This window comes from Lutzomyia longipalpis, chromosome 1, assembly GCF_024334085.1.
Source record: "Lutzomyia longipalpis isolate SR_M1_2022 chromosome 1, ASM2433408v1".
Classification (NCBI taxonomy): Eukaryota; Metazoa; Arthropoda; class Insecta; order Diptera; family Psychodidae; genus Lutzomyia; species Lutzomyia longipalpis.
The window spans coordinates 49901679-49920978 of NC_074707.1; the positions used below are offsets into that span (position 1 = coordinate 49901679).

The window sequence follows — 19300 nt, forward strand, 5'->3', positions numbered from 1 at the left end:
TTGTAATGATTTTCTTTTAAAGGAAATTCTATTTAAAATGTTTTATACTGCTGTATTAGCCACAGAAGCGATTCTAGAGTAAAAAAATATTGTGAAGCTTAATTTTTGACATTTCATCAGTCTTTTTTATGCTATATATACTGTGTTCTAATTAATCTTGCATTATGGCTCCACCCTCCAACTCACCGCTACCCAATTGCTTTGCTTTAATTAAATTAATTAAAATTAAAATTCAGCCTGAAAGCTGAGATAGAAATTCTGTTAGAATTCAGAAAAAAAATATTCTACACCTATCAATTTACGTATTCTTATGTCGTAATAAACTTAATCATTTAAATAAAATCATTTCAGAAGTTTTACATAGAAATCTCTAAGCAAATGAGCTTAAAAAAATGTTTCAAAATATTGCCAAAGACGTGCCTTATCTTCGCACAACATTTTAATTTTAGCATAATATTCTTGTACACAAAAAAGAAACACATTGGAATCTCTTGAGTAACAACATTTTTTAACGATCGTGTAAAAAGCTCTCCTCTATCTCACCACATTCAGGTGCATTGTTCACACGTGAGAGAGGTAGGTGTATAGATAAATAAGACATAACATAAGTATTTTAGTTTTGGGGTGTGTTTTTTGGGAAGATGAGATGTTTTTCACATGAAAAACACGTCATTTTTGTCAATATTGATGAGATTTATCAAGTCAACAGCACTCTCGAACATTTCAAGTGTGATCATCTCTCGATCTTGAGACTTTGCACCCACGACGGGGAAGTAAGAAAAAAAAACATTAACACATAATCACCACCACTAAAACATAATTCAATCGAATATAATCAATCACACACACATGAATGGCACAAGAATAGCAATTAAGTTATTAAATAAAATATATTAGATGAATTGTTCAATAATTGATTTCTTCTCATCATTAATCGTAAAGTTGTGTGATTATTTCAATAAATCTCTCTTTTAGAGGAGCAACAGCAATACAATGCTCATTGCTTGAAGCATAAGAGGAGGAGGTGGAGGCATGTTTCATTTACAATTTGAAATGATCAAACAACACCGATGATCAACAATTTAAAAGCATGTCAACATAAAACAAATCATTGTCCCTCCTCTCATTAACATGCAACATATTCCTTTTTTATCCAATTGCCAAGCACATTCTGCTGCGTTATACAGTGGAGGGCATTTAATAATATAAAACATCCACTTATTGCTATACACAGAGTGGTCATAAATGGAAATGATCTCCGTCTGGATTGTGCGTATGTGATTATACATTATGGAAACATTGTAAAAAAGAGTTGTGGAAGGAGTTTCTCAATGATGGGGAGCAAAATTAAGTATAAAAGACCATCATTTATTATTGCGACCATTGGAAATAATTAGAATATTTTCTCTCTATATTATATACAATGAATAGTTCATTAAATTATTATTAACTCGCCGCCATCGTCGCCGACGTACTCTATGGATTTCTTTTACATTTTTCCCAGCACGATACAACCACAAACTTCAATCAAACTTGGTGGGTTTATTACCTATACCCATGGAATCCCCCTTTTGCCAAAGATTAACCACAAAAGACCACTCTCATGGAATCTCTGTTAGAATTTTCTTCTGTGATTAGTCGTCGTAAAAAAACTACTTATCTGAGAGAGAAATATTAATAAATAATTAAGAAAAAATTAGCATAAGCGTAATTAAAAATATTTTCAAGACAATGTTTAAAAAAAACAGTTTTCGAAGTTTTTTATCTAACGTTGGACTTTTCTATTCTAATGTTTGACATTTATTTTATAAAGTTTGACGTTTCTGTCATAATTGCTGACATTTGAGAGAATAAATCAAATCAAAATATTATTTTCTTAAGTTTGGCGCTCCTTTTTCAACGTTTGATTTGTAATAATTTTTCACATTTTTCTAACTTTGAAGTTTCTGTACTAATTTTTGACATTTCTTTTCTTACGTTTGACGTTTCTGTTTTAATTTTTGAAATCATTATCTAAATTTAATGTTTCTATTCTAATTTTTAATCTTTTTTTTAAACTAATTCTTCACAATTCTTTTTAAACATTTGATCTGCTCTAATTCTGACATTTCTTTTCTAATGTTTCACGTTTCTATTCTTACGTCCAATATTTACAATCTACTAGGATTAAATCGTATGGGAAAAAATGATTTAAATAGGAAAAAAAGATTAATTCTCAATGGGACAACTCAATAATTAACCCTTTGAGCTTAGAAATATTTTTACTTTTACAACATTTTTATAAGTCCTCAATAACTAAATAATAAACGTTTTGTGCGATCTTTTGTGTGTAGGCGATCGTGCCTTTTGCATCACAACTACTTTTTCATCACAAGCTAATAATTCAAAAATTATGCTTTTCTTTTTCTTTCAATATCCCCAACAGCTATATCAGATACTTTTTCGCAAATGCATCTTCATCATTATTTTTTAACACTTTGTCGATGATTGAGAGATCGTGTTGCAATTGAAGATCACTTTAACCCTTTGGATCATTTCTCTTTCAACGCTAAAGTTATTTAATAATCTTCTCATCTGCGTATTTTACAGCAATTTTTCCATTCTTTACTTTTTGTGATTTATGTTGGATGAAAGAAAACATTAGACATAAAGTGATCGCAAAAGTGAAGATCAACGATCACTTTGTAAGACCGCCTTTGATCGCTTTGTATTGTACTTTAGAGACCCTAATCCTAATCTCAATTTCGGGAAATTATTAAGCCTCTAAGCTTCTTTACAAAATGAACCCTATTTTATGTACATTTATTATTTCAATTTTCTCATATTTCACGAGATTTTCTCTCCATCGATCAATTTATGTGAAATAAAAACAACGTGAGAGGTCACAAATGTCTTTAGGGAAATTCCCAAACAGACATAGAGAGAGAGGGAAGAATGCAACACACATAATGAAATAGAATTGCACGAGAAAACTCTGATCTAAACTTTGTAGGTATATGAGAGGATGAGGAATGATTGAGGACGCGTCATAAAATGCAAATTAAAAGAATAATAAAAGTCTCATTGAGGTTCTCTTTCTGTCTCATATCACACAGCACATTATTTGCTTTTTATTTTTCTAAATAAACTGCAAAATGTCTCAATTGTGTCTATCGATGTGTACTGAATGATAATTTGATCGTGGCTTTACGCTTTATAATTATATTTTTTCGTCTTTCATTTCCATCAAAATAATTGATGGAAAATTGCCAACTTATAAATGTTTGTTCAATCGGAAATAGTGGCGGGGTGTGGCTTTTTTTTCCTCTTCAATCTCTCACAGAAGTTATATATTATATAAACATAACACAACCACACAAGATCTCCAATCACACCTCTTCTCCCCCACACGAACTTCTCCCTTTTGGCGCAATTTTATTATTTTAATTTATATGCAACACAACACAACTCTATTACAGATTCTGAATTGATACATTATGTACAAAATGGACAAAATGCAAAAAATATATGTATATAGATAGTTCTCAAAGTGATATTAGATACACCATCACACATTAATAAAAGAGCAAAATGCATATATAATATAAAATTGCAAATAATAAGTTACAATTTCATATTATTAGTCAACAAATAATTGTGGAATATGGGTCGGTATATCGCTTGGAGATCACACCAATGATCGTTTGCTTTAGATACTTTACATTTTCATCGAGGATCTAATTTCCATGGAATAATAAACAACATCTCAACAATCACTTTTTTTTCATACATACACTACTCTCATTCCCTCCCAACCCATGCTGAAAAAACAGTGGTGGTCAATTAAATAGATTCAGTGTATTATGTGTGAAGTAAAAGTTTAAATTGAAGATTAATTTCTTCGTACATTTAAAAGTAAATTTAATAAGGTTGAGAATTTTTTTTTCTTTAACAATTCCAGTGAGAAAAAATAGGGAATCTCATAAAATTAGCCTTACTTAACACATGAAGGACAAAACTGGCCACCGTGGCCAATTTGACTATTAAAACCATCATAAAAATAATAATATTGCACATTTTGTAATTTCAGTACTAAAAGTATTGAAGATTTTTTATTACTTTATGCCTCTATGCTAATTCAAAAAGAGATGTAATTTTTCTTTAAATTCTTAAACCGTAAAATATAAATAAATTTTTTCACACTTATACTGAAGTAAACAAAAAAAATCAAGAAAGACGTTCTTGAAAAATTCCAATGCAAAAATTACGAAATTTCCAAGTCTCTTAAGTATTACCTTGACAGTGCTTTTAATTTCTTGCAAATTCAAATATTGCTCCATTTCATTGTCCCCCACTGTGTTTGTTTGCACTCCAAACGTTCACCACACACGCCAAATAGACGCGAAATCCTATTTCATCGCAAAAGATTAAGCAAGAAGACACCACAATAAAAACTCGCATTCATAAAACAGCCAATTTTTTCTTCATCTTTTTCATTCTCCACACACAATTCTTTTGGGGGGCGACTTTCGGCGAAGAAGAAGGAGATGAGATGTGAAAAAAAAAGATCATAAATTGAGAAGAAAATCAATTGGTATTGTTGTCTTTTCTTCTGCTTCTGGGGAGCCCGAAGAAAAAAAAATCAAACGCGATATAAGAAGCACCTCCTTCCTCAAATAAACCGCACACAATATCACACACAGGCACACAAGAAAATGCTCGTAAAGAAGGCGATTGTCATATTTGCTGTCTGAATTTATCACAGTGCCAACATTGTGTGCTACTTGAAGGTGCTATATACAAATTTTCTTCAGTTGATATTAATGATAAAGCGAACAAGTGTAGAGGATGACACCACGAAAGACACGCTAAGCTGTATTTCAAGCTCTGAGTTGGAAACTATTGTTGAGAAAATTAGTTTTTTGGTTCACAAAGAAGAAACTTTTCAATTAAAAACTTTTGAGATTTAATTAAAAAGCCTTTTAATAAGTTTTTGAGAAAGAACTGAAAGGAATCAATGAGAGAATTTAACAATATTAGTTCATTGAGTACTTTAATCTCTCATCTAGATATTACTCAACTCAAATCAGAGGCTCAAACAGAAGTGCAAATAGTGGATAGAAAAGAAATTCTGTAAGATAACACGTTTCCAACGACATGGCTCTTAATACCAAACATTACATAAACATCGAGAAAAATCCTGTTTCACAGAAAAACCTCACGACTCTCTCAAAGTGGAGACAAATTGGGTACTATATAGGAGATACTTCCACAGAAACTCGAAAGAGTGAATAATCTTGTGGAATTTGACGCGGACGAGAAGTAAAGAAAAAAAACCTGCATAAATCGTATTAAATTTCCCCCTCAATTCGCCATATGAAAATCTTTTCTTCAGTGTGTACTTCCTCTATGATCGTGGAAAATCCTCGACCTGTGTTGCTCTGAAAGATCACACATTTCAAGGTTTTCCCACCCATATGGGGTGGAGGAATGTGCGTTGTACATAGTATGTGAAGAATAAGAATAAAAAAAAAATAAAATTTTTGTGGGTTAAATACAACACAATCATTTGCAATTAGTTGAGTCGTTAATATTAATTAGCGGGAGAGAATTAATATTCATCGGATACAATTGAGAGATTGGCATTGTCTTTATGGGTGTTATACGTTTAGAATATCGGATAATTTATATTTTATTTTATCTCACCAATCATGACTAACTTACAATTTCCACGAAGCCCCTCACAAACTAATATCATCCGTGAAAAATTTTGTGTCTGATCCAATTAACTTGGAATTGTTTGGGTGAGAACCATTGAGTCTATATTCTCCACTCTACATAATACTTCTCTTACTATTAAGCCCAAGTTTATCATGTTAACGAGTTAATTCTCTGAAATTGATTGAAGAATGAGAGAGAAAAAAAGTTAATCACTGAGAATGATCGATATATTTGCCATTGACGCAGAGACATCGAGATGAAAAGTTGATTTTTCCATTGAGAAAAGTCATCCCAGAGTATAAAATGCAATCCCCCCATTCCGTCTTTCCCTTCTGCCCACCAAATTAGAACAGAAACTAGCATTTGAGTTGGATAAAATGCTCGTAAACTCGTTCAAAATGTTCTTGAGAACGCAAAAGAAGCAAAAGTTTAACAGAAACTCTTCCAACAACACTGATAAAAATCCAAATCAATCAACTAAAAAGAGTTTTAAAAGATCTTTAATATTTCTTTTAAACTAAATTTTTTTTAAGATAGTAAATAAAAGAATGTTTCCTTGCGTCTTAATTCTTTGATTAAATTATTTAGAAGTGTTAAGAACCTTTCTACAATTTAATGCCCTGATAAAAGCTCTCCCAGCCCGAAAGCTCCGTAATTATCTTCCAGATCTCTATCGATTAAGATCAATATTTTTATCAATACCTTCGTCTTGTTTCTCAGCGACGTTTTGATTTGATTTAATGACAAGAAAATCAAGAACATTCCTTCATTTATTCATTCAAAATCTGCTCAGATAAATGCAAAAAAAAAACTGAGAGAGTAAAGCTCCCACTTAAATAATCACTAAAAAAGCATTTTTAAATAAATAAAAAAATAATAATTCTACATTCCTCAGTAGGGGAGACCGGGGTAAAAATAGTCAATTTGCATAAATCCTTATCTGCAGGATTCCTCAAGGGCAAGAAAATTTCCTCGATACGTCATTCTTATAGGAAATTTCCTGGCCTACAACTTTGTCTCAGACCACTTTTCTCTATCTCCACGGGAAATATGAGTTTTCGAGCTTTTCCTAAACCCTTCCGCTTCTGACTATTTTTAAACGCGGCGGGTAAATATAGTCACCAGTAGGCTAAATAAAGTCGGCCGAATTTTCCGACATTTCCAATGATTTTCCACCTGAGAGATTGATAGTAGTTGATAGCTAAACTTCTCACCTTTTGATCCGCGACAAGGAATTTCACTTTTATACGCACTAAAACAGAGAATTTTGCGATTTTCTCAAACACGCCATTTTGCAACAAATGAATAGAAAATATGCCAAAAATTTCGATCTCCCATATGATTTACATGGGATGACTAGATCTACCCCAAGGGGTATGTTTTGATTCAAAAAATTATAGAGAAAAATCATTAAAAGTTATTGAAAAATACACCTTGGCAACGTTTTCTGCACTAACCCAGCTAGTGAGAAAAAATATCAGATTGGAAAATTGCTGAAGGAAAACTTCGGAAAACGCGTTTTTCTCAATACGCAAAAGTTTGGGAAATGGGCCAAAAATCTATTTTCATTTTTAACTCCTAAAGTACTGATCGCATAACCTCCAAATTACTGTCAAAAATTATAGGTTGGTAGGGCTTTCCACCAGAATTTTTTCCGATTTTTCCGATTAATAACTTCGGAGAAATTGGCATTTGAAAATTCGAAAATGACTATTTTTACCCCGGTCTCCCCTAATTTCTTAAAGAATTTTTCAATAACTCCACAAAGCACATAAAGTGACACAAACGAATCATTTGATCAACTTATTGTTTATATACATAGCATTTGACTCAATCTATGGCTATTTTCTTCATACATGGCCATTTTTCCATAGCAAAGCTGTTTTATTTATTACGTAAAATCGCATTCCTTTTGTACACACAACATGACTCGTTTATTGTTAACTTGGCTCTTTTTTTTCCCATATTATACTGGACGTGTGCTAAGTGCGCGATTTAAGTCACACACACATTACATGTGAGAGGGTGAGAGAGGATGGGAGAGGCCATACCATGCCACAAGATTGCAAGAAGATGAAGCTTCAAACAAAAAAAAGAAAAGAGTGTGCTTACATGTAAAACGTCCATACTTAATAGACATAACTAGTGAAAAATGATGAAATTGAACAAATAGACGGTCACCGAACGTTATTTAATTTAGAGAAATTACGCGCTAGTCACACAAATTCATTCTCTCTGCTGGAGATTCCTCATAGCAGACGCAATTTTTTTTTCTCTCGAGTACATTTTCAATGAGACAATACCCCAAAAATGATGGAGCACGAATGGAACGAAAAAAGCAACTAATTCTTCATCTTCATCATAGAAAGAAATTCTTTCTTAATGAAGGAAGACGTCGCGCGACAAAAGCTATTGTTTAAAAAGACGCAAAAGGACACAAGATGAGTGTCATATAGTTTAATTAGTTAGATGTGGAAGATGAAGAAACATATAGGAGGAAGAGCGGAAAAAGTGGAAACACGCGCCAAAAATTTCTCCATCTTTTCAGCATATTGCTTATGAGATGAAAAGTCTTTTTTTTATCTTCTATTTTGGAGACTTTTGCATTATAAAATTGTCATCTCTTTGCCTATAATTTGGTATATGTGGCAAGGAGTTGATATAAAAAAAATCACTCTTGCACGAAGAAAACAAATCACTTTGTGCCTTCATGGCGCCCTATAAAATACATTATGTTGTGCTCCTTGTGCTTTCAATTTTGTCTCATGCCACTCAAGAAGTTTACACTGTTGTCCCGCACTACAGCCTCTTCATGCCGCTTATGATATGTTTTATGCTAAAAGTACTTAACATTGATGGCAAAAAATATATTTTTTCAATGTTAAATTGCTCCTAGAATATTGTTTTAAAAATTCCTAGAATAGTCTATATTATTCTTTTAGCATTTCTATTAAATTCTTTATGACGTTTCAAAGGTAATTCTCTGGTTCATCAGGTCTAAAATTTAGCATTCTTGCCTCAACTTCTTCAAAATGTTATCAGAACAAAAGAATTCTTAAAGAAAAGCCCCATCAAAATTCCAGATAAATCTTTGTTTATAATTAAAGCTTTATCAGCTATAACTTAGCACTTGGAGGACAAAACTTGTACTCATTTAATTAATTTATTTTGAACAATTCTACATTTCAATTCAATTACTTCAGATTCCTCAATAGAAAATTTGGAAAAACAATTTCTTTTTGAGAGAAAATTTAGATCAAAGTTTGATGTTAGAGTTTTTGGTCGTCCATGTACAGCGAGACTCAACTGTACGTCAAGCAAAGCAAAAAAAGTGAGGATATATTTTCCTCTTTCTCTCTCTTCATCAAAATCAACTGAGAAAAGAATCATAAAAGTGGCATTAATTTATGATATGGAAGAACATAAATTAGAAATTTTTCATATAAAAGAATTTTTTAATGAAAAATATCCCACAAATCGCCGTACGCTCGCACATACAAACATTTCTTCGTGTTTCGCCCGCCAAATGTGTCACGAAATGTTCTGAAAAATGACTCAAAATGTTGATGATAGTGGAGTTGTGAACTTTTTTTCTTCTTCCTACTCTCTCTCTCACTCACTTCTGTTGACTCCTTCACCTCACAAGTAGCCGGAAAATTGCCAAGAAAAAAACAAGTATTTCCCCCCATGTCGCTGATCTTTCTCCACGCATACAGACTGGTCACGATCACGCATCATGGGAGCGTCCGAAACTCCCCATTTCCGGACACTAATCGCTCGCAAGTCTTCAAGTTTTTTTTTGTGCTTTGCTCTCAAATTCATCTCTTCATTTCTCGATCATCAATCTCACGAAATGTTTCAACATTAACGCATACACCGCACAATTTGAGAAGACTGTTTGATCATCAAATTCCTCAAATATCATTTTAATACACAATCTCCTCCTTGTTGCTTATCTCTCCTCTCTCATGATGAAGAGAAAAAATGTACTGGTAAGCTGACCAAGCTTACGGGAGCTGTGTTTCTTTCAGTGTACCAATTTTGTGAGAGCAAACTAGAACGCAAATTAATTTAAATACGCGCAAAGTCGGGAAAAGTAGAAAAGTCATACCCTAAGAAATCTTTAGAAGGCTATATCTCGAGAACGGATCCATAGATTTTCATAAATTTTTTTTTGTTTTAAAGGTCTCGAAGTCAGCTATAACATATCGAAAACTGAAAAAAATTTATGTCGCCATTTTCGAAAAATTCGAGTTCGAAATTTTCGAAAACTTTGTTTTCGATTTTAGCGCCTCTTGCGGTCATTTTTCGAAGTTGCAATGTTCTAGACATTTGTAGGGTTTCTCGAAACCTTTCATTTGCGCTTGAGTTGATCAAGATCGGACTTGTAGAACCCGAGATATGACATGCCAACTTTGGAAGGCTATATCTCGAGAACGGATCCATAGATTTTCTTCATTTTTGGCATGAAGCTAGATAATATGGTCAGCTACAACATATGAAAAAATGAAAAAAATTTATGTCGTCGTTTTCGAGATATTCATCGAAAACTAATCGAAAATTTTGTTTTTGATTTTTGGCCCCCTAGCGGTCACTTTTGAAACTTCGGATGTTCTAGAGAGTTGTAGGGTTTGTTGAGATCTTTCATTTGACCCCGGGTTGATCAAAATCGGTCAAGCCGTTTTCGAGTTATGGTCGATTTTCGATGAAAAATTGTGGCGGCCATATTGACTAAACGGCTTGACCGATTTTCGAAAATGAGGTATCGTTGGAAAGCTCTTGATGGCCCCTACAACATATCAAAATTTCAGACCTCTACCTATAATAGGGGCTGAGATATAGCGAAAACAAAATTTTGAGGTTATCCAAAATGGCGGACGGAGGGGTGGGGGGGGTGGATTTGACTTCATAATCGGATTTCTTCAGGTCGATATTTAAACTTTGCCGTTTATCGCAAGTCTCTATCTATCACCGTTCTCTTGCAATTTAAGTTTATAATCCGGCCGGCCGGCCGGCCGGCCGGAAAAAAAATTTTTTTGGCGCATACGTTTTTTGGAATGTGGGGACCCTAATTCGTGCTCATACCAAGTTTGAGCCCGATCTGACGACTTTCGATTTTGCTCGGTACACAAAAGCTGTGTCTGAAAGAAACACAGCTAAAATCTTCATCTTCGTCCCTCAAATTTATGTGATTCATCTCCCCAACAACTGAGAGAACCTCATCTCCTTTGCAAAAGATGAATTTGGGATTTAACCTAAACATTTTAATCTTCCGATAAATCCATGTCATTCTCACCCTGTGGGTGTTGGCCCCCTCATTTAATCCATCTCTCTTTTATATATACATGAAAATACTGCATGAAGTGCCAACACTTCTGAGCGGGAGAAAAGACACAAACAAAAACCAGATGCAGCAATGGAGGAGATTTTTCACACCACACACAACTCAACTTTATAATGTTTGCAAAGAAACTCCAAACAAGACATTGCCCATGTTTGAAATTAAAAGCAAAAAATTTTATTTAAATGCCCCAATGCACACACCAATACGCATTTAACTCAAATCAATATTCAATTTTTCTTTTAATAATTTTCCATCTTCCATTCAAATACATTGTATTACAAACGCAAATCAACGTCAAATTCAGACAATCCTCCCCACCCCTTTTCATTTAAATTAAAATTCTTTTCTCTCTCTCACAGACATGAAAATGTGTGTTGAGATGTTGAATTTTTCTTCCAAAAGAAGTGCGTGTGATGTTAAAGAAAAAAAAAGAAAATTTTAATGTATTTTCCTTCCCGGCATTACATTCTTTTTTATTATTGTTGAGAGAAAGAGATTTTTTTATATACATACATACATCGTCTGCTCTTTAGTGGAAGGATTCTCATTTGCATGGAATTTAATTTTAATGAAGAATTTTTTTCTTGAGATAAACATGCATTGAAAACTATTATTTTGGGATAGTTTAGTTAAAGATCTAGGATCGATAGTACATTTAGGTCATACAATGGAAAAACAAAGAATTGTCTAGAGATTTTATTCTCAGGTTGTTAGTCTAATAAACGGACAATTAGTTTTCAAAATTGGTTTTCTAAAGATAAATCTAAATTCTAGAAGATCTAGAATTTTTTTTAAATGAATTTAATGATTATTTTTTAAGTTTTTCTAACCAAAATATCGTGAAATGTAAGAAAATCGTATCTTTCCTAAGTTGGGAATATCAGCAATATAACCGTATTAGGGAATGTATTCTCTTCCAAATAAAAACGGAACATATTTTAGTTAAAGATTTTTAAAAATGAAACATGAATAAGAATAACTTTCTGTCCAAGAATTTTAAGAACTGTAAGCCTTCGGCGAAAGTCTTTAAGTCAGTCTGTCTAATATCAAGATCCTGACAGTTTTCTAGTCATAAGTCAAAAAGAAATGTTGTTTTCTAACCAAGAATTCCTAGATTTTATGCACGTTCATTCACCTTAAAAGTTCTTGGATAGTTATTGTGGCATCCCCCTATGCAGGGCGCCACATTATTAAATTTTATTCTTCATAAAATCCTTAGAAAAATTAAGAAAATTAATGATTTTCTTCAAAAATTTGACCAAAAATTCCTTTTAAACGTTATTCATTTAGACTCAATCACACTCATTCTGTGAAAATTCCATCATTCATATCTTCCCGATTGGTTTAATAGAAACACGAAATTGATAAGATTTCAATTGAAATTCCCATGAGAGTTATAAATTTCCCTCGAACTGATAAAAAATCTATCCAATAAAAATGGAAAGTTTACAAAAAAAAAACTGAGGCGTGACAGATGAGAATCCATGCACATGACTTTATCTCTGTGTGTATGCTTTCTTGCAAGAAAACAGTGTGTATAATGAGAAAACCGTATGGTTTCTATTTCAGTCAATATCTCAAAATAGCATTTAAACAGATTTAACACAACCACACATACGAAATACAACATCCTAAAAGAAAATTTCCTCCCTGACTCATTTTATTACAATTTATATAAATTAATTCCCGTATGAATTTTCTTTTTCTTTTTTCATCGATAGACTTTCAGATTTTGCAAATCTTTCAGGAGTTTTCTTAGAAATAAAATAGGTAAATTAAAAAAAAAACTTACATCTGGATGTTCTTTGACTGGCACATAGACTTTTTCATTGAGGGTCATTGGTGGTCCATCGGCTTCCGGAAGTTCTAGTGGTTCCTTCTTCACGCCATTAATTTGAAACAGCGACGCTCTGACTTTTGCAATTTCTGCAACAATACAAACATTTATCACAATTTTAGCTTATTTTTTTTCTTCTTCTTCAAAGAACCAACAACATTCAATTGCACATTGTTTGAAAATTTCATGGAAAATACGCAAATAAAATCCACAAAAGAATTCTTTTTTTCTTAAAATTCTTTTTCCTTGCTTTGAGTAAATTTTTAGTGTTTTTTTTTTGTTGTAAACTCCCACACACTGTGATGGTTTTTCCTCGGCTTTAGATGGGGAATTGTGTCTCTCAAGTTACCTTCTTAATAGTTATATAAATTATATAAGTATAAGAGAATGAAAAACACCACAATGTTTGCTCTCTTTGTATATACAAAAAAAAAAACGTTTTGGTTTTTGGTCTCTCCGCATTCCCTGCCCCGCACATCTCCCCTTGGTACTCGCGAGAACTTTAAGGCCATGGAGAAAATTTAAATTATATTTGAAGCTTTAAAAAGCAATAATATGAGCTCATTGTGTACACAGCGACAACTCTACAAAAATCACGAATACGTCATTTTTTCTTGCTATTTTTCTCGTGCTTTTTTTTTGTTTTCGTACTCCTCCTTCCTCCGGGGTTTTGTAAGACATAGATGCGCCATTTATGCTTATAAAGTATTCAAGTCACCATTAGATTAGGCAGAATGACCAACTAGTCATTTGCTTTTCATCAACATGAAGCATATTGCTGCACATTTGCCAAGGAGGGAATTTGTCGTGAATTAATTTAACACGCATTGATGGGACGTTGAACGTCGTCGTCGTCGTAGCACAAGAAGTGGATGGATGTCGCCTCATCGACAGAGCCACATGGAGGTGAAAGAAAAATATACAGCAGCAGCACAATTTTGGCCAAAGTAACTTCACATATATGGCGAGAAAGTGGTTTATAAAGCCACTTTAATTTTTACTGTTTTACACAATTGTGATTTGAGGATGGGAGACTTGAGAGAGAAGAATTTATGAGATCGACCTAAAGTAAATACAAAAAAAGTTAATGAAAAAAAATCTTTGCGCCTTCAAGTATTATCTTCATTATAAAAATCCCCCGAAAAACCTTTTCTTGCACAAAAACAAAGCTTCACTCGCGCACAATTGCGGCGGGAAGAGACTCCCAAAAGAAGTCATCTGTGATCTTCACAAATTGAGGTTTCTTGTCTTGAGTTTTTTTCCACCTCCTTCTTCAACAACACCAAATCACGCAAAAGATGTCCGAGAAAAAAATTTCAATGGAAATTTATTAAGAAACAATAATAAATTTCTTCAAGAACCTCCGAGAGTGAAAGATCCTAATGAATATCATTAGTCTAAAAATTAAAAGAAAAAAAGTAGTTTGTGAAATGTCTGTAAAAGTAGTTCACTTTTTTGCTATCTCAAATGTTTTTTTTTCTCTTCAACATTTAATTCTAACAAGATTTTCTTTAGAAAAAAAATGGTTCTGATTGAAAAAAAAAATCTATAAAAAAAATCTAATAAATCTCAAGTCTCCTTATGTCCCAAATTCCCCAAAAAACCACCAGGAACTAAAAATTCCAGATTAAGAAAAACCTCACAAAAACAAAATTAATCTCTTTATCAATTTTCATATGAGAAATCAATTAAAAATTAAATAACAATTTCGCACAAATTTCAATCAACCTTCACAAATTATTTTCCACCATTTCTGGTGTAAAAGAGAAGAAGAAAAAACACCTGTGAGATACAGGGAGCTCTAAAAAAAAGTAGGAAAATAGAAACCAGACCCAATTCCATTGTTTCCACCACATGGACTTGGCGAAATTGCCACACATCTTGAGAATTTTATTATGATGACTGACAGAGGAAGGTGCAAAAAACTATTTGCTGCATGGAGGAGGAACAAGAAAAAAAATCAACCAAACAATACCTCTAAAGATTTTCTCGCAAAATATTATTCGAATTGGTCAGACAATGCAAGAAGATGATGGATAAACTCCCCTCGATGATCTCTTAATTTGCCACGACCGTCTTTTGCGGTGGCAAATTAAAATGACTTGTCTTTCTAATTCATTTCTCTCTCACTCTCTTTGAAAAATCTCCCATAAAGGTGGAATTTCACATCAACTGAAGAATAATTCACATTTTACACTCAAATCTTTCAGTGTAAAATGCATCAAAAGTGGGCAGAAGAATTTCTAAAGCATCAAAATTCCATCCCAAACATACATTACATAGTATTCTAAATGATGAGAGAGACCCCCGAAATGGAGAATAGACAGAGAGACGTTATAACATAAATAGTTTGATAAGGTTGAGTGATTTCTCATTAATTCAACCTTCTCACACACAAATCTATCACAATGGGGATTAGACAATGAAGACACACCTTTATGGGCATAGATTTCACTTAATAACAATTTTTTCCTCCACATTTCATTTCCCTTCCCTGCACAATCATTTGATTTTTGTGTCAATCTCTATATTTATTTTCTCATATATATATATTTTTTTATTCCAAGGATATCCCCTTCCCCCTCTCTGTCTTTGTATATGGTAATAAGGTCCTCATTGCGTGCAATTTTTACTTTTTCTTTCAATTTCTTTTCCACGAGAAGTGCAACAAGAGCATTTTTATGGGTTATGAAGTGATCACGAAAGTGTATAAAAAATTACAATTTTATACGTTTTATGTCTGCTTTGAATGGTAAAAAATACATAATTTTATGTCAATCAAATGGCTGAAAAAAGAATTCGCGTAAGACACGTGAAATTCCCGCAAGAATTTCGACTTTGTTTAACTCATTAAAGAAAATAGAAGAAAAAAAATCCATAGAAATCCATTAGAAAGGTAATTCAGCCCCCTAGCCCGGATACAATTGATTGAAACTAATGCGACGTAAAAAAATCACTTCAATATGTTAATATTAATTTCTGTTGTAAAGTTTTGCTGAAAGATCTTCTGTAATATACATAAATTATGATATTATTAAACATATAAGAAAAACTTGTATAAAAAATGTGAAATTTGATACTTTTGCTACATATATGGAGAAAAAATAAAAACAAGCTGTGATTTAAATTAATCAATCTTGATATTGGTATTCCCTAAAAGTTACGAGACTTTCATTTTTCTTCGTAATATTTTGAATAATAAAAAAAAAGAATTTAAAATGAAAAAGGAAAAATAATTAAATTATTTTTTTCATTATTTTATTAGGTCTTTTTCTTTTTTTTTATCCATATTCTTCTATTGATTAAATATTTCTGTTAATTTAGATTATATTGAACATTTGGCGCTAGTACCGTTATCCTATACTCAAACCTAAAATATTTTTATTTTGATATTTCATTGAGAATTTAATTTGTTTCTCTTGTTTTATTTTTGTTATTCAAAGGTCAATATATTTTTTTCCTTCTTTCATTTCTTTATTTATATGTTTTTTTTTTCTTAAAGATTGAGCTTTGAATATTTGGCGCTGTCTTTATTATTATACAAAAATCCAAAATATTTTTTCTTTGATATTTAATTATCAAAAAATAATTTATTTTTATTCTTTTTTTGACGTTCGAAGATCAATATCATTTCTATCCTTCTTTGTCCAAATGTTTTTCCTCAAACTTAAACTTTGAATATTTGGCGCTAGTGTCTCTATTCAATACACCAACCAAAAATTACACATTTGCTTTAATTTTCAATTGAAAGACTGTTTTGTAATTTATTTAATCGCTTTCCTCATAAAAAATTAACTATTTTTCCTTTCAGGTATGTTTTCTCAAGTTACAGTATTAAAGAAATTTTTAAGATCATTAAAAAAACAAAGGGTATGTGTCCCTACTAATTGTTTTACAGTCACCAACTGCATGATAAATTTTTTTTCATGACTTTTCCGTTTCTCACAAAATAGATTTAGACAACACCAAACCCCCCTCAAATCACAAATAGACGCACTCATCCAATAAAATACGATTTTATCACTAATTCCGACCATATGGAAGGAAATGAATGAAAGAAAAAAGTCTCTAAGGAGAAAAAGAAAAGCATAAAAGAAATTTCAATATCGCGCGAGTGGGAAGATAAAATGATTGAAAATCTTTTTAAACATCTCTCCTAACATCCATATTACATTATTCTTCACTCTCAGAGTCAGCCAGCAGTCCTCACCCTGCTATTCAACCCACCCAAAATGTGACATGTAAATTTTTTTAAATTACAAATGGATTTAGTTCAATATACTCCATACTGTTTGATGGACGGAAAAAAGTGCCATTGAATGAAAATGTAAGCGGCAAGAGTCAATGGAAAATTAATTTTATTGATGTTTTTTTTTATGTATAGTTGTTTTATTCCGTCCATTTGAAACAAAATTCTGTGAGACATTTTCAGAGGGATTTTTTTCTCTTTTAAATTTCTTAAAACAAACCCAACTGAACAATTATTCTGTGTGAGAGAGAGAAAATCGAGTTGAATGGGGGGCGCACGTTGAATGTATTAAGTAAAGTAAAGTAAAAAAAAACCGTAGAGACTTGTGGGAGTCTATTTTTGGAGGCGCGAATGAATTTTCTTCATCTTCAACAAACAACCAACTCATGAAATTCTTGTTCATTTTAAAACATCTCGTTGGTATATTTAAACTTTTAGGTAATTTTCTTTCATTACTTCTTTTTTCTTCTCTTTTCTTCTTCTCTCAAGCACCCAAAAAACCAAATCTTAAGCTCCCAACGGTGTGTACTAAAAAACCCCTTACTTGTTAACCCTTTGCCACCTATTTTTGGAAGGTGGAAACGTCCAAAAAAAAAAAGTTTGTGCTTTATTTAGTCCACGACAAGCTATGAGTTTTTTTTTGTGAAAAGATCATGGGCGTGCAAATTGTGATAGAGATCTCCACTGACATTAATGACACGATCGCGCTTGATCGTAAGTTCTGATGGAATGTACATATAAAAAGGTCAAGAAATCAATTGGTAGTTAATTGTTTTGCATCCCATTAATTACTGCCTATTAATCAATGGGTGGGTGTGATGGATAAAAAGCACCTCTTTTGTGTAGCGACGACGATTTAGTTAATATGAAATATTTATCTCCCCCCCCCGCCTCCCCTAAATGTGCGCACAAAGAGGCGTCGAAAGAATATAAATGTATTTCCATTTTAGCTCTATAAATTGAGAAAAAGCAATGAAGTAATCCTATTAATTTTACCCACTTTATGCACCTCTTCCATCATGATTATCTGCGTGGTATCGAAATGGGTGAAAGTGATTTTGCACAACAACATTACTCACACCTCTCATCGACACTCTTCCCCACATTGCAGATGGTAAACAAATTAGCATAGATGCCAAGAAAATAAGAATAAAAAAAATAGAGAAAAAATATTTATAACAAATGTAGAGAGGAATATATTTTCTTTTAGAAAAAAAAAGTATTTTTGCAAGAAAAATTAATTACTTTTTTGGAGGGCCTAATAAAAGTACACTGCTCCCTCAAAAATCATTCAATAGTTCAGTCTGATTTTTCTGAAAATATTTTCTAAAGATTTCAGGAAATAAGGCAAAATTTTTTTTTTCAAAAATTCATATTTTTTTATTGAAATTTTGATCCTGGAATTGAATACAAACTTTCCAGCAATGAAATTTTGATTTTCATGAACTGTTTAAATTTGTTTTTACAAATTCATTAAGGCTTTATTTGTTTAACAATAAAATTGCATATATATTTCATTGAATTTTAGTTTTTGTAGTTCAATATAATTTTTCTAAGAAATGAAATTTTGAAAATTTCAATACCAGTAGCTTAGAAAACATTTTCCAGATATAAATTGTAATAAAAATTTCTTTATTTCAACACAGAATGTACAATTTTCAATGAATATTCATGTGTTTAGTTCAATAGAATTTTTCCGGATATGAAATTTTGAAAATTTTCAATCCAAAAATTCAGGAAAGTGTACTGTACGTGAAATTTTGAGAAATTGTAATGACCAATCGCTACTTTAACAAACAGATGTTGCTCTTCATTACCCTTAGCACCCAAATTATGCAAAAAACCCAAAAAAGTAATGAAATTTTTCTAGAACTTCCGAAAAGAAAGGAAATAATATTTTTCCCAGTAATCTATAACTTTCAATAATTCCTTTAACCCCTTTAGCTTAATTTCTTTTCAAAATTTTCTTTTCATCGGTATAATATTTCTTTTACCAAGAGTATAAACTCATTTGATGATTCTATCGCCTCATAAATCCCCTTGAAATCCATGTAGGGGAAGTGAAAATCCTTCACATAAAGCTATTCTCTCCACACATAGAGCATTTAATTGTTTATTGTTCTACATCTGTGGATGATTTGTCTTCCATTTATGTTCCTATCGTGAAACC

General features: G+C 32.1%; 1 protein-coding gene across 7 annotated transcripts in view; it reads right to left on the reverse strand.

Annotated features, from left to right (window-relative positions):
• The window catches only part of LOC129788141 (protein held out wings), a 55833-nt gene that overhangs the window by 20710 nt on the left and 15823 nt on the right, over positions 1–19300 (reverse strand). For all 7 annotated transcript variants that reach the window (XR_008750291.1, XR_008750290.1, XR_008750289.1 and 4 more), the window contains exon 2: positions 12837–12970. Coding sequence is in view for 3 of the 7 variants with exons in the window: in XM_055824164.1 (XP_055680139.1) it covers positions 12837–12970 (134 nt within the window). In the remaining 4 variants the exon portion in view is untranslated. The remainder of the gene's footprint in view (positions 1–12836; positions 12971–19300) is intronic.